The following is a 24,827-nucleotide window of genomic DNA, read 5'->3' as shown; positions in this document are numbered from 1 at the left end:
TGAAAAACGTAAAGCAGATTGTCTTCTCTCTGTCTCTGAGACAGCAGAGTGGCGAGCAGACAAAGGCCTCTTTTATAAGGGCATGTCTTTGACAGAGAGTACTGTAAGGTCCTTATAAAAGAGCACTGGGGTGTCTTGTGATGGGAGAATGTCAATGGTAATTTAATGTTAGAGTGGGGCACCGATTCTGCTTCAGTGCACCTCAGCTGGTGTCCTGAGAGTTACACCCGTGCTGAATTTGCCATTTGCAGATATGATGAAAAATATGATCCTGGTTCAAATGATTATTATGATCAGGAATCAATGGGTGGCAAAGAAAAAAAAGGGTTTTGTAACAATAATGTATAGTAGCTTGGTTTTCTGTTCTTTTCTGTACTCCTGTGTCCAGGTTCCTTTCTGTTCTTTGTTTCTCTTTCTGTTCTGCACACGTGCTGCTGGCAGACTTGATGTGCAGTTCTGAATGTGGTGCTGTCATTCTGCACTGCTCAGATGAGAAAATGCTGTTGGGTTATTGAAGGGGTTTTCTGGTTTGATAAATATGTAATGCTTAGTTTGCAGACTTAACGAGCAGGAAGATGTGATTGTAATCCAGTCATCCCCAGAACTGTGGGTGGGCTGGTTTGATTTTTGGAGTGTTGTGTTTTTTGCTAATGCTCAGAAAAGCCTGTTTTAGAAAGAAATTATAGTCTATTTAGTTGCTAAAATACTACAGGAGTGCAATGCTTTTAATATCTGGATTTTTTTTAGTTTTGATTTATTATATGAAATAGGAAACCACACCCTCTTCTCCCTTCAGTGGGCTGAGGCTTTAAAAATGCATATAGAAGAGGAAGTGAGTTAACTAAGGCTGCATCCAGATAGTCTGAAATGCAGCTGATGGAGAATTTTATTACCTGATGAAAGAGGCTATGAACCACTAAAAGTACCTTTTGTTTCGAATATGACCAACTTGCTCCTGGCTGTTAATACACACATGTCAAATGATAGTTTGCTAAATATTTATACAGGAGCTTTTGAAATAATTTTACCTGGAACAAGTTTTGCTTGAAGTTTTTGGATTGAATGGCTGTCCAAGTCTTTCTGAATCACTTAAACCTTGTCCTAGAGGCTTCAGAGATTACACATTTTAAAGCCTATTTTGATCTGCTCTGACCTTGGTGCAACTCACACCAAGTAGTGTTTTTGAAATAATTCCTGTTTGAACTAGACTGTGTCTTTTGGGGGGAAAAAAATTCAGTTTTCCTTTTTTAGGAACTGCCTATGGTAGAATTCACTGGGTGATGCACCTCCTAACCTCACAGAGGGTCAGCCCTGTGATTATTGAAAAAAATGGAGGGGGGAGCAGGGGGAAGAGAGGGAAAAAGGCAACTCGGAATTTAATTTGTTTTTAACCTCTGCCAGTTACCTTGTTGTATGTTTTTCTATTAGGTGAGAAACAATATTATTAAATCACATTGGAAAACTGTGTTAATAAATCTTCAGTAGCTGTGTTAACACAGAACATAATCAAGCAACTTATTAGGAATCTGGCTAGACTAAACAATCTCTTGCAGAGAATTTTCATTTAATTGAATTAAAAACATATTTTCTAATCCTTTAATCATTTTCATGATTGTTCCCTAAGCTCTTTTCAAATTAGTTTTGAATTACATTTGTCAGAACAAGACTGGTGTCAATAGGGAGATAGCATGGTCTCCATGGCTGCCTTCAGGCACCGTGTTAAAGAGACAGTCCACATCCTAATTGTGGTTTATATTCTCTTCATCTGTGTGACCTGAAATTTATCTAAGTTCTTTTCACTTTTGCCTTGTTCACTTTTTCCTGAACAACAGTACAATAACAGGAATAGAACACCAGTTATTATTTTACCCCTTTCCTTTAGAGTTGTTTTTTTCCCCTAGCCCTTTCCCATATTTCAAGACATCTTAAACATCAAAATGAAGATATGTCCTTGTCCACCTGTTTTCACTTTTTGGATGCTTTTGTGTACCTGCTATGCCAATATCGAGTTGTGATTGGTGTATGGCATCATGTGCCCTGCTGCACATCAGAAATGGGGTGTGTAGGTTTTTAGATGATCTGTGATAGTTCTCCTGTGTCCAGCTGCTAATAAGCCAGTGCCACTTAGAGCAGAGAAAACTGAAGGTGGTTGAGCTGAGAACAAAACAGGCTTTTCTTCCTGTTCTTTTGCCTCCCCAAGACTATGCCTGTACTGTTATCAAGTTATTTTTTTACTTTCAGAAAGCTCAGCCTGTATTAAATTTCACTCATTAGTGTCTCACTAGGAGCCTGTATTTGTTACTAGAAGTTCCCAGATGCTTTCCTGAGCAGGGATGGATTAAAGCACCTGCTTGACTTTTTGCCAAGTGCAAATTGTGAAGGAAATGTTCCTAATCTGGTGGAGAGTGAGTGTGTACCTTGGGCTGCTGGAGAGGGATGGGCATGAAGCTGATCTCAAATCTTCAATGAAGTGTTCCTGTGGAGAAGCTGAGTGATGGGGGCTGAGCTGGCTTTCTGGCCTCAATAATTACGTGTTCCATCTATATCAGCTGCCCAACTGCTTTGTCACCTTTCAACCTAAGGCTGTTTTTTCAAGTGAATTAGCTAATCTGTGTAAAACTGCAATATAAGCAGTCCTTTGGAATTGAAGTAACCTTGACTGAGAATCAAAGCAGCTGTAATTAATTTTTAGTTAATTTATGATCATGTTTGGTGGTAGAGGCTGAAGTTGGATGTACACAGAATGTTCTATAGGGTTTAATGCACCTTATAATGATGTTTTTATGAATTTGAGGAAACTTTTCGTATTTCCTTGTAAGGAATCTCTGGTGTTAAAGAGTTAAAGGGGATTTGTAGCTCCAGATGGGTCTGTGATTAATGGTCTGTGGTTCATCAACAACATGGGTGTTGCCATGTGAACTTTCCTGGGTGACTGTTTATCCTTGGTCTGATGCAGACAGTTGCTGCTGGATCTTGGATTTGCTTGTGGTCTTAGTTTCACTACAGTCTGTGTCAAAAGAGCTCTTGGAGACACAAATGTGAGAGCTGCAGACTGTCAACACCCCAAGTATTTTCTGGAGCTTGCATCTTTTTGCTGTAGATTTGAAGTTCATTCTTGTCATCTGAATGCATTCATTGAATGGTTTATAACATAGTGGCTGCAGCAGTGAAGGATTGGGTTCAGTGAGCTGGAGGCATTCCATGACTAACTGGATTTTAGCGTGAGGACGCTGCTGAGATGGGAGCTGGCAGAGCAGGCTGGAAAATGTAGCATGTTTGCCATAACACAGGCATGTTCCTTGGGACATCTCTTTGCTTCATTGGTCTTACAGCTGAGTGTGGTTTTTTTGGCAGATAAAATTTTTGATGATGAAGACTCCGTGGATGGGAACAGACCTTCCTCAGCCAGCTCCTCTACATCTTCAAAGGCCCCTGCAAACTCACGCAGAGTTGGGATGGGCACCACCCGCAGACTTGGCTCTGCACCTCTGGGCTCCAAGTCTTCAAGTAAGCCAAAAGCCTGTATAAATTGATGTGCCTGTGAAGTATTTACAGTGTTTATACTGAGCTTCTTGCAAGCACTTCCAGACTGGCCCCCAGAATCCAGTGTCAAATTTTTCCTTATGCAGTCATTATGTCTGTGTTCTCTGCATGCCACAACCAGTCTGGTAGGATGAATCTCCAAGTAATCCCCACATCCCCATAATTTGTTTTGCATTTTGTGAGAGGTTGCACCTGTGTGGTTGTGCACTGAGGGTTGTGAGTAAATCATGTTGGTGCTCCAGTGTGTAGATTTTTTTCTTTGTAGTTTCAACTCTATCTGAACTGGGGCTGCTTATAGCTACATAAACTATATAGGCACACTTCAGCCCATGCAGTCTAAACCTGACACACTGGCTTTCTTTTAAGACCTTTGGGCATTTCTGGTAATGAAGGTGCAAAAAGGATACTGATCAGTCATTCTGAATGTTAGCAATTATTTTACATGTAGCTCTAATTTTATATGTGTCCTAGGGAAAGGGAGAAAGTTCCCTATATCAGGCAGTCTCTAATCTGATTAGTATTCCAGAGACTGTTTATCTTCCTTATCGTTCGCCTGTTTGTGCACCTGTCAGATCTCCACCTTCATCTATTATACATGGGATTAAATCCTTTAAAATAAAGTCTCCCATATAATTAAAGTAAGTATTCCCTTTCATCTTTCAGACTGTGTCCCCTAACTGTTGAGTGACTACTGTAATGACTTCCCTAATGTGCTCTGTGTGCCTGTGAGTTGAAGGATGCCATGAATGCCTCACCAGTGCCTGGCACTGAATTTCCCTGCCTCTGCTTTCATTACATCTGCAGCACTCCCAGGCTGCATGGGTGGTGAACTTTCTCCTGATTAAGTGCCTTGATAGCTGGTGGTTTCTTAATTGATTCTCTTGTTGATAACAAGATTGAAAAGGCTGTTTCATTTGTGTGTCAGCAGCCAAAGAGGGGGCAGGTGCTGTGGATGAAGAAGACTTCATTAAGGCATTTGAAGATGTCCCTACAGTTCAGGTAAGTAGAGTTAACTGTTAAACCATGCTGTACTAAAAAGCAGAGGGTGGATATAGGATCTCATGCTAATCACTGGTGAATTGTGCTTCATTATGATGTTGGCAAATCTTTAAGGGGAAAGCAGGTTAGAAGTTGAAGGGAGGCAGGTTTTAAATAGTGGGGTGTGCTAGTAGTTTATGTGAAACCCTCTGGGAACTGAAAGCTTTAATGTGACTTGTGTCTCAGGAAGCACTGCTGTTGTGAGTGTGAAAACTGCATGTTTGCTGATTTAGCTGGATAGCTGAGATGCATCATGTATCCCCTCTCCTTCACTGGAGCTTTATATTTGGGACTGCTGAACAGCACATGTGTCTACTCATGATCTTCTATAGGTTTTGACTAATATAGCCACTAGTAGCTGCAGGAATGTTGCTTAAAATTGTGAAACTATAGTAAAATAATGCAATACGATCATTTAATCATCTTGTGATAATTTTTAAATTTTTAGTTGCAGGCAATGGGTATAAATTCCGTGCATTGCGCGAAGTCAGTTGTGTCCAAGGCTAGCACATGATGTTTAAGCATTGAGGTGCAAAGGACATAAGCATGAGTTGGGAAATAATCTGATTTTATGGAGTAAATCCTGCATTATGGTGCTACTCTGTATTTCAATTTGTAGATTTATTCCAGCCGGGATCTTGAGGAATCCATAAACAAGATCAGAGAGATCCTATCAGACGATAAACATGACTGGGAACAGAGAGTTTCTGCGGTAAGTAGTGAATTTAGATAGGATCTCTATTAATAGAAGCTTTTTCTACACTGAGCTTAATCCCACTGAGGGTACTGAGAAAACCTCGGACTAAGGCTGGAATGCAGTTTTAGTGGTGAGCACCTGTTATGTTCCACCAAACTTGAGGGAAATGTTTCCTTGTGAGACTGAATTTAAGCCACATTTGTGAGGGAAATTGCTCTTTGGTATACAAGAGTCTGTTGAGACAGCATCAGGTTGAACTGGAAGTTGTACAGCAAATCCAGGTTCAAAGCTAGAAATTTGCTAGCAGGTGCTAAAATCAAAATGTCAAGTCTTACTCAGAATATTTTAAAACTTACCTGATAAGGCAGAAAATTACTTTGCTTAGAGAGAACTTATTTATACTTCTGCAAAAGGAAGGTGTAAAGTAATTCAGCAACAATCTACACACTTAAGTTTTGAATAAATAAATATGACTGTGGGAAGTGTGGAAGTGGAAAATTGGATGTTATATGCATGTCAAGACCAAATACTATTTACTGAGGTGAGCTGTGTTTTCATGATACAAATAGATGCACAGTCTTGTCTACACAGTAGACTTTCATCACTGGTGTAGCAGCTTTGCTATGTCTGTCAGACACTGTATTACAGATCTGAGTGGCACACTGGGCTGATTCAGCTTACTTCTGTTAAATTTGATTTCTGTACTGAGTAACAGGGAGCTGAAATTGAGCCCATGTGCTGATGCACTGGTGCATGGGAGGGCCTGTGAAGGTGTCAGAGGATTGTCTGTAGGGTGAGATGGTGGTCCCTGTAATATTAATAGGAAATTTCCCATTTTGATGGGGTTAAGGTTCCCCTTCTGCTAGAGCCAGATAACTGTTTTAATGAAGTCAATGGACACATTCTGGGTATAAGTCATTATTACCCGGGCCTGAGTGTGAACCATGCCCTTTAAGTCTAGATATCGCTTAAACACAAGAGTCAGCTGTGAGATTACCTAAACATTAGAAGCTGCTGTAAATAAGAGAGCAAAGGGGAATGTTTAATATACCTTTTAGTTTAAAAAAAATATTGTTTGGGTTATTAATGATACAATTTGAATAGCTGAATGCAACACTTCTGGATTTCTTTAAGTTAGCAAGGATGTTTAGCTTATTGTACTTAGTATGTTAGCTAACCATGGGTTGCATATAAGATAGGAAATAATAAAATTGCTTGGACATCAAGAATCAACTTCCTCAATGCATGTAGATGAATAATTGCACAAAGAAACCTGGAACCAGGTATTGGTCTTGAGCTGTCCTTTTATTTGCTGCTCATTAACAGTCACTGATTTCTTTTATACTCCTAACAGTTGAAAAAGATCCGCTCCTTACTTTTGGCTGGAGCTGCAGAATATGATAACTTCTTCCAGCACTTAAGACTTTTGGATGGAGCATTTAAATTATCTGCTAAAGACCTGCGCTCTCAGGTTGTCAGAGAGGCTTGTATCACCTTGGGGTGAGTTTATTTTCTGTGTGTGTTTAAAATGGGATGTAGAAGAAAAGGAACAGGCATTGGTTAAAACACAATTAGGATGCAGCTAGTGCTAAATAGTTAAAGCTAGAATATGATTTGTCTGCATCTGTTTGGAACTCCATCATGTAGGCCACTAATTATAATTCTGCCAAGCTGTGTTCCTAAATACTAAATAATGCTGATGTGGGATGCACAGAATGAATGAGCAAGCACAAGTAGGGAAGCACTGAACAATAAAGCTGGAAATGTTTATGTTTTGTTCATAAACATTTGTTCAGGGTTCAGATAGAGCTAGTTTTTATTTCCAATGGTCTGTCCTTTGTGAAATACTTCAAGAAAAAGTGTGCTGCAGTGTTTCTGACATGTTTTTTGTTTTTTTTTTTTTTAATAGAGAGCTTCAGAAAAGTTGTAATATAAACTAACAAAAAATATTCTATCACCTTGATCCCATTTGTTTGATAATAAATTTTTAGCTATGCTAGTTACTTTATTTTATGCTGACCTTACTGTTTCTCAGGGTTCAGATGAATACAGGACACAAGTTTGAAATGAAAGGAAAGGAACTGTTTTTTGAAACATGGTGTTATCTGTCCTTTAGAGTTGGAGAGGAGGTGACAGTTGCAAAGATTGAGATGTCAGATGTGCTTATGTCACATGTTCTGTACAAGTATGACTTGCTTTATCTTCAGCTCACTTACCAGCATGACTTCATTCTGTGTTTCAGACATTTGTCATCAGTTCTGGGAAACAAGTTTGACCATGGGGCAGAAGCCATCATGCCAACAATTTTTAACCTAATTCCAAATAGTGCCAAAGTCATGGCCACTTCTGGTGTTGTAGCAGTTAGATTAATCATTCGAGTAAGTATACATCAAAAGAGAACAGTTTTATAATTTCCAAACGCTGCAGTGTTTCTGATGAAATATGAAATATGAATGCTGCTGCAATAAAAATAAGATTCATGCCTAATCTACTTTTCTGATAGTGCTGGGTTTGCCTGTTTCAGATGTTCTGCAGCCTTGTGCAGATGATGCTTGTTAAGCTCTGCCAAGATAGTAGGGGAAATGTTTCTTTTTGCAGGGCAAGATATTTCCATCTCTCTAAGAGCTGAGCAAACATTTTTCTTTGAAAGGGTGTTAGACCAGCCTTGCAGCACAGACTCATCCTCTTCATTATGTTCTAAAATACCTCACAGACAGTCCATGTTTCTCAAAAGTCTTAGTTCACAGTGGTGACTTCTGCCTAGTGATTCATTGGGTAAGCCGTAGGTAGCCAAATGTCTCTAAAATTGTCACCATTGGCAGTTCAGATCCTCCTGCAGTGACTTCAGCTACTTGACTCACTAGAGAGTGTCATTATAGAAGAAAATCAAGTATTTGTTAAAGGTGTTTTAGCTGATAAGTTGTAAAGTATTTTTGATATTAAAAATCTGCCCATATCTGTTAGTGTTCCTTTATCTCGCAGTTCCATTTTTAAGCACTGAGCAACAATAAGGATCTGAGAACTGGGCTCAGGTGGCTGAAAGAGATGGTCTTTCATTCTGTGGAATTGTTGTGTAAATATTTCTTCCTGTTCTTGTTTCTTTACTTCCAGCACACGCACATCCCTCGGTTAATACCCATCATAACCAGTAATTGTACCTCCAAGTCTGTTGCAGTTAGAAGGTGAGAATTTAGTTTGCATTTACTGGTTTTTCCTAGTAAATAGATGCTTTCTGAAAATGTGAATGTATTTGTTGTTATTTGTGAAAAGGGTTGCAAACACTTATTGTAACATGAATCTCATTCTTGTCCTTGATTTGAGTTCAAATTCAAAGTCAGCTATCCTGCACAAACTGCATCACTGCAGAGAGGAAAAGGCATTTTTCCACAAGAAGAAATGTTTTTTAAATTAATTGTTGTCCTTACATGTTGTTATAACAACATATTATTTTGGCATTTTTACAGACAAGTTCCTATTCCCCACTTCTGGCTTGTTTTCTTTGAGACAGTAAATCAGTCTTACAGGAAAACATCATCTGGAAGGGAAGTTGGACTGAATGGTCTAATGATCCTTTCTGCACTTGGAATCTAAGTGCTTCAGTCCACTACCTCACTGGGAGACTCTTGTCTCCTCCTTATGCATTAACTGGCTCTCTTTGAGTTGGACAAAAGGAAGGGCTTTTTGGTTGCTGTATTTTGGACAAACCTTGAACACATTTCAGCACACTTGTGCCTTAAGGTTCTTGAAGTGAGGAAGGGAGAGTAAAGTGGGAAGGTCTCTCCCCACGTGAGGCAAACTGTGAGGTTTCTGTGTGAAGCCTGGACTAAGAGGTACAGAGTGTCAGTGTCAATCTCCTGGGCCTTATCCTGTTTAATGAAAAAGGAAGCTTCCAGGATTGTTTTATGGCAATTCCTCTCTTCACACTTCCCTGTAGCAAGCTGCCTCCAATTAATACTTCTGACTGTTTATTAATGATTTTAGAGCTGTTGATATTTTTATTAGGGTTAATACTGAATTTTGACATCCCAAAACACTTCCTAAGCAAACATGGCTGTTTTTCACAGTCAGGTATATCAAAGCCAGTGTGCCCCAATTGACTTAAACTCAGCATTTCTTCTCTCTTTTCTCAGGCGCTGCTTTGAATTTTTAGACTTGCTGTTGCAGGAGTGGCAAACACACTCCTTAGAAAGGTAAGTTCTGAATACAAGTGAGTTTGTTCTCTCCTACTTATCTGGGGAGAAGGAGATAATTTCCTGGGTCATTCTGGAGAAAGGATCATTTAGAAGAGAAGATCATATTAGGTAGCTGTAGTAGAGATGTTTTTGCCACCCAAAACCAACACGTATGCACATACACTGTTTGTTCTGTAGTTCTGTCAGAGTCTGGTGAGTATGTCTCCTATGCCAGCCTTGGAAAACCTGGCTGAGCAAATCCCTGAACTCAATAACTTTTGTTTAACAATTTTTTTCTCCTTTTGCACCCTGAAGTGAGATGGTGAGGTGAAGTCTGCTGCATGTCTTATCAGGAGCTTCTGAGACGTCTACATTACTTCAGACTAGTGACCAGTTGAAGTAATTGTGCAAAGAGAGGCTTAGCCCTAGAGTGCACAAGACTATTTAGGGGTTAGAAGACTGTTCTAGAATCAAGGCAGTTTGGATAGTTAAGTAAAGGTCTGTGAAGGATGCTGCTTGCTGTTTCCTAGACAGCAGTGTAGATGAAATAAAACTGACTTGTAAGAATAAATAAATAAAGGGCACAAAAGATCCTTGATTGCAATGAAAGGATGTAGTGAACTGTTTGTTCTCAGAAACCAAGGCAAAATCAAATTAGTCATTTCTTTATAAGTGTGGCATGTCTTTCTGAACTGCTGGATAATATTTTCTTTCTTATTTCAGACACATATCAGTGTTGGCTGAAACAATAAAGAAGGGAATTCATGATGCAGACTCTGAAGCTAGGATAGAGGCAAGAAAGTAAGTGGAAGCTGTTGTTGGTGTCTCTTCTTCCTCCCCTTCTTTGTCCCTGTTTTATGAGTCAGTGATACTGAATAGTTGAGACAAAAATCCAGTTAAGATACATTCTCCTGACTTCCCAGTTGATGGAAAAAAGAGAGGGGTAACCATTCTGTACAGTTCCTTGTGGAGGGGAAACAGAGAAGGATGTGCTGATCCTTTTTTCCTGTGATCTAGTAATAGATAGGTGGGAATGCTTTAAAACTCTGTCAGGGGAAGTTCTGGCTGGACATCAGGGAAGATTTCTCTACCAAGAGAGGGGTCAAACACTGGAACAGGGTTCCTACAGAAATGGTCAATGCCCCAGGCCTGATTCAGGGGCACTTGGATAATGTCCTTAACAACAGACTTAAACATTTGGTCAGCTCTGAATTGGTCAGGCAGCTGGACTAGATGTCTCTTAGAGGTCCCATCCCACTGAAGTAGCCTATTCTATTGTTATTTGCTACTCTTGAAATCAAAGTCCTTGTGCTAGTACACTGCTAAATGGTATCCTAAATTAAGGTAGTATTTTATGACAGTGAAAAAAAAATTGTGTATATCTATAGGAAATTTTAATATTTGCAATTGATTTTATTCTTTTGCAGATCTTATGCATTTCCATTAGTATGATCATACTTACAGTAGTGTGCTGTGTACCAGGGTCCTGTTTTTTTGAACAGAACACTACAGGAACGTTTTTCTGCAGAAAGAGGATAGTGTAAAACATAAAACCAATGAATAATACATTTTATTAATCTAAATGCTGTGTTTTAAGCAGTGGTGTTTCACAGTAGGATGCTTAAATCCTTTTGAAAGGCAGCATGTCCATCACTGAAAATTACAGTAGTCACTGAGACTTCACAGCAGGTGACTAGTTAAGCTGAATAGACAGCAAGGAGAATGGCATGGGACTTCAGAGAGCATGCTTAATTCTCTCTTCCCATGTTTATTCAATAGTAATGTGGCTGATTGTGAGACAGAAATTTGTTTTCTTCTTGTGATGGGAGAGTGCATGTGGCTTCTCTGAGGACTGGCTGTCACACGCAAACAATTCTTGATTCATTTGATCTGATGATCTTACTTTTGAACTGCCCATTAGTTGCTCCTTGAAAAGTACTGAGAGTCTTCATCTCCTTTGTGCCTCAAGAGTGAATGGTGTTTAGCCATCAGCCAGGAGGTTTGGACCATAGAGGAATTCTTCCCTCATCTTAAAATGCTCTTTTATTTTCATCATGGCACTGATTTGAAGTGCACGTGAGCCTCTCTTTCCTTTTTCTTGTTGGTTTGGTTTTTTTTGTTTTTTTTCCAAAAAGACAGGCAGCAGCCTCAACTCAGTACAGAGACATGTCTCTGCAGCATTCTTGGGGACCTGTTGGTTAAACTTAAGAAAGGAAGCAGCAGCTGGTGTTTTCCTCAGTCAGGCCCATTCATGTGTGTTCTGCCTTTGGCAGGCTTTGAAGTAGCTGCTGCACACCCAGTCCCAAACTAGTGTCAGTCTGGTGGGCCTGCAGTCTCCCATGTGCAGTAGACAGCTGGGAGGATGAGGGCTTCTTCCCTAATGCAGCTTTGTTGGCTGGCTACTCCTGCTTTTACAACAAATGCACCAAATGGTTTTTTTATTTGCTTTGTCTTTGTGCAGCTGTTTGAGCAATACAATGGTTGAAAATGCTGTTTGTCTTAAATGTGTCAGGGCAGTAGGAGCTTGGAAATGGCTGGGCATTGGCCCCACCGATGGGTATAGTGAGAAGGGCCCTGGCTGTGCCTTTGTGCCACAGCCCCTAAAGCGTGACAAGGGGGTGTTCACAGTGCTGTGCCTCATTCCAGGTGCTACTGGGGTTTCCACAGTCACTTCAGCAGAGAGGCTGAGCATTTGTACCACACCTTGGAGTCTTCCTACCAGAAGGCCCTGCAGTCCCACCTGAAGAACTCTGACAGCATCGTGTCCCTGCCACAGTCGGATCGCTCCTCCTCCAGCTCCCAGGAGAGTCTCAAGTAAGGCTTTCTGTGTCACTGCCTCTCCATCTGACCAACTGCTGACAGACAGCTCCATTAAACTGAAGGGAGCCATCGCATTGCTTTGGCTCATCTGGTCATTATTTGGACTCTACACTTGGTTACTCCAAGCTTGATCTGTCTGTTTGTTTGTTTGTTTGTTTGGGTTTTTTTTACCCAACACTATATGAACAACAAAACCCTGTACTAGCTTTAAAATATAATTATTATCTTGACTCCATAAATAATTTTCTAGGAAGCTATTTGTGCTCAGCAGATAATGTTAGTTATTCCTTTCAGGTGCTTAAAACAGGGCTTAGATTAAAGTTCTGCCTTTAGCATTAATCCTAGAGGTTTAAGTCTGTCTTTTTCCAGGTAAAAGAAATTACAAACTTGTGTTGTAACTGCAGAATCAATATGTAACTCTTATGTATTTAATCTACTCTCAGATATACAGTCAACTTAGTCTCCAAATGTGTGTGATTTAAGTGTAAGACCTATATGAAAATATCTGTAACTTACTGGTGTAACTTTTTAATTCTACAAAAAATTTTCTTAAAAATCTTTTTTTTTTTCACACAAATAATGTGAGTACTAATTTATTTCTTAATGCTTTTATAAATAATTTCATGGTGATGCTGTATTCTTAAACAACAAGCTTTGGTAGTTTATTCCTGCATATAAATAATTTCCTGTTAATTGTGTACTGAGGGAACAGAATTGTACTGCTCTTGATGACTGAAATATAAAGTTTTTGTTTTAATAAGTGTTTGTATTAACTTCCAGCCGTCCACTGTCTGCCAAAAGAAGTCCTACTGGAAGTACAACATCAAGAGGTGAGAACAGGAGCTGAAAAATGTGCTCAGGTGTTGCTGAGGAAGTGTGACATTGTGATAATCAAAAACCAACTTTGATCACTGTTTACTGCTCAGTAAAAAACAGCAGCCCAGAATGTAGAAATTTTAATTACTCTTGGATTTTACACCATATTCTACACATCAGCTGCTGATAAAATAATGCTTTTAAAAGAAGTTAGTAAATCAATAATTTCTTACGCCTGAAGGGAGGCATAAAAAGCCTTGAAAATTGTAGCCAAGGTATGCTTTGTAATAGCTTGAATAAACTCCTGCTGATGCTAAGACTTGCAGCTACCTAGTCTAATAGTGCCTTCAGTTTTACAATTTTTGTTATTTATTCTCTGTGGTTTCAGCACTTACTGGAGGTGTCTGCACACAAGTCCTACAGTGTTGATTTCCATCTCATTGCTAATCTGTTTTTCTTGTCAGATGGAATATTTAGGTACAGCTTTTCTGTCCTAAGTAAATGCATACAATAATCTAAATAATGCATTTTAATATAGACTCTAATAGATAAAACTTTGTTGGTAAAAGATAAGCTGCCTTTTACACCTGACCAAGGTTGGGTTTCTGGCTGGTTTGTCTTTAACTACTGATACCTTTGATTCAAGGAGATGTTGTTGTGTAACCTACTTGACTGTGCACACAAATGCATGTTTGCTTGCAGCTGAGTAGTCAAGCTTCATGCTTAAGAGGGTGAGCATCAACAAGTGATGGGAACAACGATCCTCATGAGAAGATGAGGTGTTGGGAAGGAAGTTATTAGAACCTGGACTGAAGGACCTGCAGGTCTGTTTTGGCCAGCAACTCTCACGTGCCAGTGATGGGTACTGTGGTTGAACTTTCCCATCTAGACTCTGTTAGAAATTTCTTTTTACTGGCCTGACAGCCTTTTTATCTTATCATTTAAGCTTTTAGAACTTTATCAAGTTCTTAAAGGTAGTATCAGGGCAGTATTGATGAAATATCTTTGCAGGCAGTGTGGGGAAGCCCACATTGCCCTGATAAAGCATTCTTAGTTGAGGTATTTCAATGCCAGCAGGGAGTGTTAAAAATAGTACTTTAAACTGCTTGTCAGGCTCTTTGAAGCACACAGCTCAAAAAATTAATCTTCTTTATTCTGGATCTCCCACTCCCATCTGCAGCATCTACAGTAAGTACAAAATCTGTGTCAACACCAGGATCTCTGCAGCGATCCCGCAGTGACGTCGATGTGAATGCAGCAGCTAGTGCCAAGTCAAAAGTGACGTCTTCTGGAGCATCCACCCCCTTCAGTTCTGCTGCAGCCTTGCCCCCAGGGTCATACGCATCACTAGGTAAATCTACTGTTCTACAATTGCAGTTAGCTTCCTTTAGTGCCTCGCAGTTTTATTGGAATAATAAACTCTGACTAGAAGAACGTGCCTCTGAGATAGTTACCAGCTCTCCAGGATCAGTGTGTGATCTCTTGCCCTTTGGAATTAAGGAAAAAAATAAAACAACTGAAGTGACTTGAAGCAACAGTTTTGAATTGTGTAATAATCTGCGTCTCACAGATTGAGGACAATGCTACTCAATTCCTTTTGACGTGTTCCCCTGTCTCTTTTCCTTCTTTTCCTTCCCTCCTTTCCTGAAACTGCTTTTCCATTGTTTTATGCTTTGAATAGTACATCTTAGTTGAGTTTGCTCCCTTTCTGTTTCACAAAGGAGAAAGATGGAGAAGCAAAGAGGAGGTCGGCCTTGCCATATCATCAGACAGGATATAAGTATCTGTTCCTTATGCTGACTCTTTGGATTATAGCCACATGTCACATTATTCCCTCAGAGCATTGTGTATCGCCTTCAGGTGTCTCAGGGTTTCTTAAAACAGACTTTGCATTGGATCTTTCTCTCCTGGAGTTGCCATTGAGGGTGTCACAGAGGAGGAAATGCAAGGCAGTCATTGACATCGTATTTGCTGAGCTTCATCTCAGTTGTGAGCAGAGCTGATCATCTGAGCTCCTTCCTCATTCTGCTGATTTCACACTAATCTAATCCCAGACTTGTCATCGGTCTACCTTTACAACAGGGAAGAAACTCGGGGGTCTGTGCTCTTGATTTAAGCTGTGTACATTGTCTTCACTGAGAGGGGTTGAGGAGTTCCTTCTTTCAGTGTAGGGCATTTGCTCTTTAACCTGTAAAAAGTAAGTGGTGAATTATATAGGGATGATTTTTATGGATTCGATTTTCAGACAGGTTTCTTTCACATCTGAAATGCTTTACCTTGGTTTAGGTGTGTTGGCTGCATTCAGTTCAGAAGTTGAATTCTTACTCTGATTTAAACTGTTCTTACTTGGTTCAAGATGCAGATACATTGCAGTGGAAGTGTAATTACAGAATGTGAAGTTGATCCCATGATGGTGGGCTTACAGATGCAGCCACTTTTGAGTTGTGCTGCACTCTGGCTTCAGTGGCTAAACTGGCTTCAAACACTCTTATTTCATAAGGAAGAATGAAGAGGGAGGAATTATCTGCTTAGAGGTGACGTGGTCCTTGAAGCTTATAGACTGAATCCAGTGTCAGTCTTGTTCTTTAACCAGGCTCTAAGAGAAAAGTAGCAAATTCACTCTTAAGTGATGCAAGCATGGCTGCTCCTGAAGGATCCTGCTTCCTTTTTAGCTAGTAGGGACATTTATCACCTGCACATTTCCATAAGAGAAATGGTGAGGCAAACAATGAAAATGGAGTTGGGCAAAGGTTGGTTGTTGCAGGAGGGAAAACCTGCAAGTGTTTTCTTCTGATACATCAAGGTTTGATTTGCTGCTTGGTCCAACTTTTTTCATTTCTTTAATTGTATTAATTTTTTTTGCATATTTATTTAGCTAATATATAGTGCCCACTTCTGTTGATGTTACTGATTTTTCCCTATTAACCCTGTCCTTACTTTTCTTTAATTTGCCTAAAGATGGTACTACCAGTAAACCTGAGGGTAAGCAGTCTCTGTGTAACTGAGGTGTGTCCACAGTCGTTCTACCCTACCTGGTCTCTGTTCTCAAAGTGTTACCTGGTTCTCATCCATGTTCACTGGTGACCTGCATGAAGTGTTGCATGGTTGTCCTGCTCATTTTGATGCCATGGGGTATTCTTCACTTTCTCTTTGAGCTCCTCCCTACTAAAAACCATTAGTCTGCTTTTATGACTCTGGTCACTAAGTTATTGTGTGGGTTTCTCTATTTAAAGCTCTGCTTCTGGTTCAAGGTGACCTGTGTATTGACTAAAAAAAAACCTCAACCAAAAAAAAAAACCCCAAAAAACTCCCAAACAACACAAGGCTTGTGATTTCTTTTCTCCTTGATGTGTAAAGGTTTGCTGTGTTTTTCCATCCAAAGCTCAGGTCACAACTGCCAAATGCTTTTGGGAAGAGACTGGGCAGTGAGAGAATTGAATGAGATGATCGCATGGCAGAAAAATGAGGACAGTAAACAATGATCTCTAGGGAAGGAATATTTAGTCAACCTCTTTAAACCTGACCTCTCTCTTTTTGTTGCTAACTGTCTGAGTGAGATGGCTTACACCAAAGACAGTTGGAGGAAAGGCTTTTTATACTAGAACACTGAGCCTGCTAGTTTGGGAAGGATCCCAGTCTGTTTTTCTGGCTCGTTGTCAAAACTTGTTCTTTATTTCTTATTTCTTCAGCAAAAAAAGATCACTGGGAAATTACTTTTTCTTAGGTAGACAGCAGTTGGAAACAAAAATGTTTTCTACACAGAATGGAGATACCACACTCTGCAGCAAAGCCTTTTTTTTTCCCAGTGCAAGTCTCTTTTCAAGGGATCTATTACTGTCTTGTGGGACTGTGCTCATATCTTTGATGGCTGCTTGTATTTGGATGTGGTGGTCTGAGAAGTGCCACTGTGCTGTTGTGACATCTGTGTTATTTTCTTTACTATTAGTGACACGTTGATTTATTATTTGGAAGAAGAGGTCTGTACCGTTTTTGGAAATGGTACTTAGTGTTGAGAGAGGAGCTACATCTCATCTTGAGCAGGAAGTATTTTTGCTTTGTGATCTGTCAGTGATAAGGAATATGAAGTTCACCTGAGACCTGTATTTCTAAATCAGTCATGAGTTAGATGAAAAATTCCAGGTTGTTGTAATAACTGATCTCTTTTATTCTTCCTTGTTTTTTTAATTGTTGATGCTTTTCTTTTTTTTTGTCTTAGTTCTCAAACCTATCTATTTTTGGCCTACATTTGAAATGTTGAGGGTTTAATGTTTTATATGAAATACCAGCTTTCAATCCTCTCCTTGGCTGTAATAATGTTTGCAGAGGCCTGTTACAACAGCTGTCGTGTGCAATACCTCTATTTTTAGTTTATTAAATACTTTATTGTCATGATGCAGAAGGGTGGGGGTTTTATTTGGTTACTGTTTTCAATTCAGTTACATTAGGAGCAGATTGGATTTGGTAAAAATCTGTAATAGAAACCAGCAAGTTGCTTGGGGCAGGGAAGATAGAGATGAACTTTCAGAAACTGAGTTTGCTGTCCCCTCAGTTTTAGATACCAAGTCTTATCCTTTCTTTTTGCCGTAGGATTCTCTCTTCTTCGATGAGGAGGATCAGGGAGAATTAAAACTCAGTATGCTATTATAGCCAGAGTACTTCAGGAATGAGTTTAATCACTGTTTGAAACTCTTCATCTTTTTCCTTTGAGGTAGTTGAGGCAAAAAACCCTTTATTCAGGATTGAGTGTGTCCTTCACTGAATAATGAAACTGAGTAAGGTCTTCTGCCAACTCTGTGATCTTGCAGATTGAGTCAGGAACCGCAGGGAAGATAAAACTTTGTATTCTTGACATAAATGTAAAAATTAAGAGGGTGGAGTCAGGAAAAAACATCCTCTTGCTCTGGAAACAGAAGGAAACAGGACATAAAGCAGATATGTCATCTACAGTTGTGCTCCTGTGGTTTGTTTTGGGTTTTTTGCATGTCACCAGTAAGTAATTTAAGAGAAAATTCCTGTGTTATTTTGTGTGGTTCAGCTTGACATTAAATCTGCAGTCTGGTTCCCATCATGGCTTTCTGTAGCTACATTGTAAAATCCTGCTCATTCCCCTCAGCTGGGAGCCAGCATTGTGTGGACTTGGCAGTTCCCTTCTGCTTTGCCCTTGGTTCTCTCATGGAACAAGATAGAGTAGGTGATGTCAGTGCAAGAATGCCAACTAAGAGCTGAGTATCAGTCCTTTGGTTTGAAATTGTGACATCCCAACAATTGGCAAATGCTGTAGGAATGCACCTCCTTATGGAAAGGCAGGTGAGTCTGTATTCCAGTGAGGTTCGTGCAGGTCTTCATGCAGTGCACAGATGTGCCTTGATTGCCCAGACTCTTCATGCATGGGGATCTTCTGAACTGCATTAAGGGCTTTACACACAGAAAGAGATAAACCTTTACGGTCTTGATCTTCACAGCCAGTGCTAGGGAGGTGACCTTTGTGCCATGTTTGTTGTACCTGATTAAAAGGAAAACATTAGAAAAGTTTCTGCTTATTTTATCATGAAACAGCTTTTCAAGTAATATTTTAAAACGCTGCATAATGCTTTCATTAACTGGAAGGGTTCATAGTATTTGTGTTACTTTTTTTTCAAAGCAAGCATGAAGTCAAGCCCTTCAGACAAAGCCTTTCTCCAAATGGGAAAGCATAAATGCTGGTTTGACCTGTGATTGGCAAGCTCACAACAAAATCAGCAGTTTGCAGTCAGTGGCACATTTTTAATAGTTTTTGTATTCACCAGAAAGGCAATAAAGTGGGGTTTGTTACAGTTTTCAGATAACTTAGGCTCAGGTAGACACCTTGAGTGCATTATCAAAGGCTTTAGGAGTAACACAAGTTGAAAGAAATCACCATTCCTGTTTTCTTCTCTGCCTTAAAGCTGTCCATTGTCCTTAAGAGTGAGGCTTGATTCAAAGTCACGACTGACAGTGGTACCTTACACAGAATTGCTTGGGTAGTAGGTTTTTTGCTTTTCTTGCTCCATCCCATTGCAACTGCTGAGTTGATTTGGCTGTGTTTGTTTGTGTAGGGTAAAGTGGAGTGTTCACTGAGCCCTCTGCTTTGAAGGGAGATCTCACGTAAAACCCTGAGGCAGCACAGCCTGATGGTTTCCAATAAGGATCAAGTGCCTCTCAGGGAAAATCATTGTGCAGAGTCAGGTCTTTCTGTCATTGTAGAAGTGCTAAATATGCATGGAAACCATTCTGATGGAGGTTGTAAAAAGTTCTTTAAATATTATCTATGTTTTTAGTTGATTTTTGTGTGTGTCTCCCATGTCCGTGTGTTATTTAGCAGTGATACAGCTAGGGCTAGAGGCTCTTTCAGGAATGTTTTCTCCAGGTGGGGCAAAAACCCCAGTGTTGGGTAACCTAAATGCCCAGGTAAATGCATTAATGTGATCCCTGGAGAGACCATCATTGCCCCAGTGAGTCCATGTATAACTTGTGTGGTTGTAGGTGTCCCTATTCACTGCATGGAATTCATTAAAGGGAGTTGTGAAGCTGTTGCATACCATTTCTAGACTATTTGAAAACCATTTTCTTCAGTGTGATATGCAGACTAAGTGTCACAAAGCCTTTGGCTGTTCTGTGCACTGGGGGTGGGGATACTGCAGTATCCACGCAGAGGACTCAACCTGCTAGGTGAAGCCTCTTGTAAAGCACAAATGTTATCGTAGAAACTTCCTTAATTTGTTCCTCTTCTGAAAAAAAACAAACCAAAACAACCTTTCTAGTTTTAGGCATTTGTTAGACATTTCAGGGTTGATTCTGAACCATAGTTGTAAAGATGACAATAACTTTAAAAAAATAAAACCAAAACCTCTTAAAAATCCAGAAATGATTTCTTAACACAACACATTTCTATGGAGTCTTTCAAAATCTTTTCTGTACCAACAGCACTGTGTCACATGTCAAATTTAGATCAAGAGCTTTTTTATGGAAATAGTTTCATGGTTTTTGAAAACCATTTTGGGGCAGTCTTTATCTATTCCATTGCTGTGCTGTTGTTGTTCGAATGCAGAAATACTTTTAAAAGCAGCAGAAAAATAATGGTTGTGAAATATGGATTGCTACATCTGTAGTTTTAACTAGATATGGAAACAAACCCACTTGAAAGCAAAGAAGTTTTGGGAGGGGAGGTGTTTGCTTGAATTTAAGAACAAGAAACATTCTAAATAGCTTACTTGATATTATATTTCCAGTCCTGCTTGAAATGAGTTTTTATGTCTGGGTTAGAATGATAGAGATAAAACCACACACATAGTCCTATGTGCAAATATCTCTTGGATGTGAGTGCAGATTCTTGTTTGCAAATGAAATTCCTGGGGGAATATAGTAGCCACATTTGTGTTGTATGTATTACCTACTATATATGCAGGTTGTACTTGGTATAATATATATTAAAAATCCATTTGCACAAGGCAAGTCCAGTGCAGTGTTAGTTCAAATGCTTGTCAGCATTTTTTAAAGGATGAGAAAATCTGTATCAGCATTTGGACTCTGTTCTGACTGTGGAAGAACAGCCTCTTCTCTCACACTGTTCTCTCTGACACCCAGTAGGCCTAAATCAGGTGTGCAAATGTACCAGTCCAAAAGGAAGCAGAATTTTGTTCCTGGGCATTTGTTCATTCATTCAGAAACTGCTGAAATTGGTAGGAATCTGTCCACCAGCCCTCAGGGGTTTCAAAATAGGGCTGAGTTTTCTTCTTCCAGTCCTGTTGATAATCACATGTTAATTAAGTTTCTGTTAGTTCTGTTTAATTTTTTTAAGCCTCTAGAAATGGTTTCAGAATCTCAGTTCCACTTCATATATTATTTTAGACTTTGTTTTTCATAAGTTGGAAAAGTCACACATCTTATGCCAGTTTTCCCCTTCTTAGTCACCTAATGATGAAGATACGAGAAAAAAAACAACAACTTGCGTAGATGCAGAAAAATCCAGAAAATTTTGAGGGTCTTAAGTGGCCTTTGTGTAAGAGGAGGAGACATCAGTCCCTTCTCACCCATTCTTGGCCCATGCACATCACTAAATGTGTCTTCCAGTACTGCTGTTACTGTGTAGTGTTGAATTTCAGCTTGATTTCCCCCTAGGACTTCCTGCAATGCCAAGGCCTCCCACTGGCCTTCTGGAAGGATGTAAATGAATTCCATTGCTGGTTCCTAAGATGGTCAGGTTTAAATTCTTGTCTTACTGTGATGCCTTCCTGACAGAAGTGAAGGGAAGCCTTGAGGTTTCTGAGAGGAGCATGATGTCTGCCTGCCTCCTTCCCCATGCCTGCCTGCCTTGGAGCCTGTGTTGGGCTTTGGGTCCACCTCATCAACAAGTGACAGGGTGGCTCTGCTCACCTGTGTGGAGCTGTGCCAAACTCTCACGGGGTGGGATCTGGCTGGCAGAGAGCTCTAGAGCTTGCCTCTGGCAGTGCATCAGGCTGACCCTTTGTAAGGGGCAAGAATGCCCTAGAGCAGAGGAATCTGCAGCCTTGCTTGTGGTGAAGAAGACATCAGCAGCCAGTTTTATGGCTGTTGGACCCACGTGGGTTTGCTCAGAGCTTGTTCAGTTGAGCCAGTGGTTAAAAAGTTTTGTTTGTATTTTCCCAGTTTTCTGCTGATGATTCCTTCCTCGTCTATAAACACTTGTTTGAATGTACTTCCCTGTACTTTGCCTACTCAGCTCTTTTAAAACTAGGTGCTGGTGAAGAGGTTTAAAGTAGAGCTGTCTTGTAGGCTTTTTCCCTTGCAAACAAATTTACCCTTTCTTCTCAAAGTTAGGCATCTCCTTGTCACTTTGGGTCTAGCAGAAGCTTTCAGACCATGTTATGAATATTTTGAGAGCTCAGAGAAGGAACATAGCTCCCAACTGCTCTGTCTGGGCTGCTTGCCATTGTCTTGTCCTGCATGTGTGCCTTATGTGAAGTGGGTTTTTTTGGGTGGGAAGTGTGTGTGTTTCCCTGTTCATATATCTCTGTATGCTTATGGTGGAGACAGAGGGTAGGAGATGAGTATCTATAACCACTGGGTGCAGTTGTCTAGACTTCTCTTACCTGCTGTGGGTTTTTTCCTTTCATTATTGTGCCTGAGACTGGAAGTCATCCTCTGAATGCAGGATAGTACTGGCATGAGTCCTGAGAAAAGAACTTCAGTCTTGGCTAAGAACTGAGTGGAAAAGTATTGATGGAGGCTTTCTTTGTGTTACTCTTAATTATAATTTCTTTCCCATTAACTAGAGACAAATAATTGAAGCATAGCACTGGAAAGAGCATTCTGTAGGAAACAACCCTACCCCAGGAAGGGGATGAACTGATGACCCTGTAAGCTTTCCTAGCTCAAATTTCAGTGGCTTTTCCATGAGGAAAGGACAAAACAAGGACTGAGAACACTTTGGGACTTTATATCCATTCTTTGCTTAAATAAAGAGAAGGCACACAGAATCTGTTTTCCTCAACACTGATTATCTTAAATAGGGCTCTCCATTACAAGTAAAGTTGCACTGATCTTGGATAAATATGAGGGACCTGTTAACAGCAGGGAAAATTCAATGAGCCTGAAATAAAAGTGTGGTCAGGCTGTGATGACAGACTGTCACAGGAGTGCCTGCCAGCCTGTGCAGGTGGAGCAGGATCTAAAGCACCAGACAGCTAGTTGGAAATCCCAGCGATGGAATTTGGGAGGGCATCTGTCACACCTGTCTCTGAAAGGGTGATCACCTTGTCAGAAAGTAATAATTTGATACAGGAAGCTGCATTTAGGAGACTTGAAATTTTTTGTTGTTGATCCCTTGTAAAGAAGCTACTATAGAACAGGAGCAAAAGCTATGGAGAGGTAATATTTTTTTAATTAAACTGGCTGATAGCATTACAGAAAGCAAAGAAGATTTTGGATTATGGGCTGTGGCTGTTTCCACTCCCTCCCCTGCATCTCAGCCAGCATAATAAAAGGTGTTGCCTCTCCCAGTAAATTTCTTTTGTACCCTGGCTAATTGTGTGCATAGTGTGTTAGACGCTGCTGCTGCTGCCTTTGTAAGAGCCTTGTTAACAGTGTGACTGTGTTTGCATCCCTCCAGGCCGGATCCGCACCAGGAGGCAGAGCTCTGGCAGTGCCACCAGTGTCACCTCCACGCCTGCCGACACCCGAGGCCGCAGCCGCGCTAAAGTGGTGTCCCAGTCCCAGCGTAAGGATCCTTTATTCTTGGGGGAGCAGAACAGAGAGTTACTCATGTGTTTCTCTTGAATTGCAGTAGCACCATCAGAGAATTGGGCTCACTTTGGACAAATCGAATCCCACCTAGCCAGTGTGTGCTCCTGCTGCCAAACAGGGCCCCAAATCCCAATGCTTAGTTGTGGCCTCTTTTACCAGTTGTGTAGCAGAATTTCGTGTCACTGTGATGTGTAGCTCTAAATAACTGGCACTGTGTCTGCTGAGACACCCCCTGTGCCTGTAGCTGACTGCTTGCCCTGCCAAGCCTCTCCTGCTTATGTGACTATTTCTGTATGTGTGAACACGTGAGCTGTCTAAAATTAATGGGGTTTGGCATCAGTTGAAAATAGGACATTACCTATTTTGTGTAGATATGAGAAAAAGGGTTCTGCTTTGGTTCACATGACATATCTGCACTCTCTGGCTTCCTGGCAAGGCATGGTTTTCTCCTAGGAGCCACACATACGGTGCTGCTGCATATTTGTCATGTGTATCTGAGGAGAATTTTGTCACTCAGACTCTAAAAAGGAACTGGGGGGAACGAGAAACTCCCTGTTATGAGGACCTTCAGCCTTGTGAATAGGAGATTGGGTTTGTGAAGGACCTGTCTGTTCTGAGGACTTGTCTTGCTTTGTACCCCTATTTGAAAGCCCTTCTCTGTTCATTCTTTCATTGCTTTGCTCTGTCATGCTGGAGGGTTGAAAAAGCTGTTTACAGCCTTGTGTTAGACTGGGAGAGCTGCAGAAAGACATAGTATATTGAGCCTGGGGCCAAATGGAAATCTTTACATTGAGGTCATAAGGATATATTTGGGCTTTGGGATGCTAATGTAAATTGATATTTTCAGTATTGAACTTAGAACTTATCCAAAGCCAGAAGTCACCTTTTTTCTTAGTTTGGTGAAAAATGGTCAGACCAAATGAGACAAGTCTCAGAAGTATTTAAATAATAGTTATTCTTTAAAGGTTTCAAAGATTATGGACCTAATATTTCTATAGAATGCCTTATGAAGATTTCAGGTGGTCATATCTGGACCTGCTGTCTTGGTCTAGTTTGCTGAGTTTCTCAACTAGATGTGATCTTTATCCTTAAACAAATGTTGCATGGAATAATTTACAAATTCAAATATGTTGAGTTGGTCACAGGACCAGATTCTCTATGCCCACACAGTGCATAACCATGTTGTAATTTTGCAGACTGGGTTGGGGTGCAGTTTAGAGCAGAACTTGGGTCTTGGTTGACATTTTGCTGAGAAGTTGGTCAACCTTGGGAAGTTTAGTTGCATCTGCACATTAACTCACTGCATTCTGCAGAGGCTTTAGGAGTGACATGTTTGTAAATAAATCTGTGTGTATTGTGTATAGCACAAACCGCATGCTGAACGCTGTATTGTCTTGCTGTCTTTTAATCCACTTTTTGCCTGTCCCTTGGTCTGCCCTCATAATCAAGGATCCAGATCAGCTAATCCTGCTGGTGGTAAGAAACATTTTCCCTTTCTTGCT

General features: G+C 40.3%; 1 protein-coding gene across 1 annotated transcript in view; it reads left to right on the top strand.

Moving 5' to 3' along the window:
• Positions 1-24,827, top strand: part of CLASP1 (cytoplasmic linker associated protein 1) — a 170,684-nt gene that overhangs the window by 76,880 nt on the left and 68,977 nt on the right. Inside the window, exons 9-21 of the mRNA XM_054515484.1 lie at positions 3,355-3,507; positions 4,469-4,542; positions 5,201-5,293; positions 6,633-6,778; positions 7,521-7,656; positions 8,390-8,460; positions 9,409-9,468; positions 10,174-10,251; positions 12,097-12,264; positions 13,051-13,100; positions 14,267-14,437; positions 23,192-23,299; positions 24,775-24,801. Of these exons, the coding sequence (XP_054371459.1) occupies positions 3,355-3,507; positions 4,469-4,542; positions 5,201-5,293; positions 6,633-6,778; positions 7,521-7,656; positions 8,390-8,460; positions 9,409-9,468; positions 10,174-10,251; positions 12,097-12,264; positions 13,051-13,100; positions 14,267-14,437; positions 23,192-23,299; positions 24,775-24,801 (1,335 nt within the window). The remainder of the gene's footprint in view (positions 1-3,354; positions 3,508-4,468; positions 4,543-5,200; positions 5,294-6,632; positions 6,779-7,520; positions 7,657-8,389; positions 8,461-9,408; positions 9,469-10,173; positions 10,252-12,096; positions 12,265-13,050; positions 13,101-14,266; positions 14,438-23,191; positions 23,300-24,774; positions 24,802-24,827) is intronic.

This window comes from Molothrus ater, chromosome 7, assembly GCF_012460135.2.
Source record: "Molothrus ater isolate BHLD 08-10-18 breed brown headed cowbird chromosome 7, BPBGC_Mater_1.1, whole genome shotgun sequence".
Taxonomy (NCBI): Eukaryota; Metazoa; Chordata; class Aves; order Passeriformes; family Icteridae; genus Molothrus; species Molothrus ater.
The sequence above is the reverse complement of the archived record's forward strand: the minus strand, read 5'-3'. Positions and strand labels throughout refer to the sequence as shown.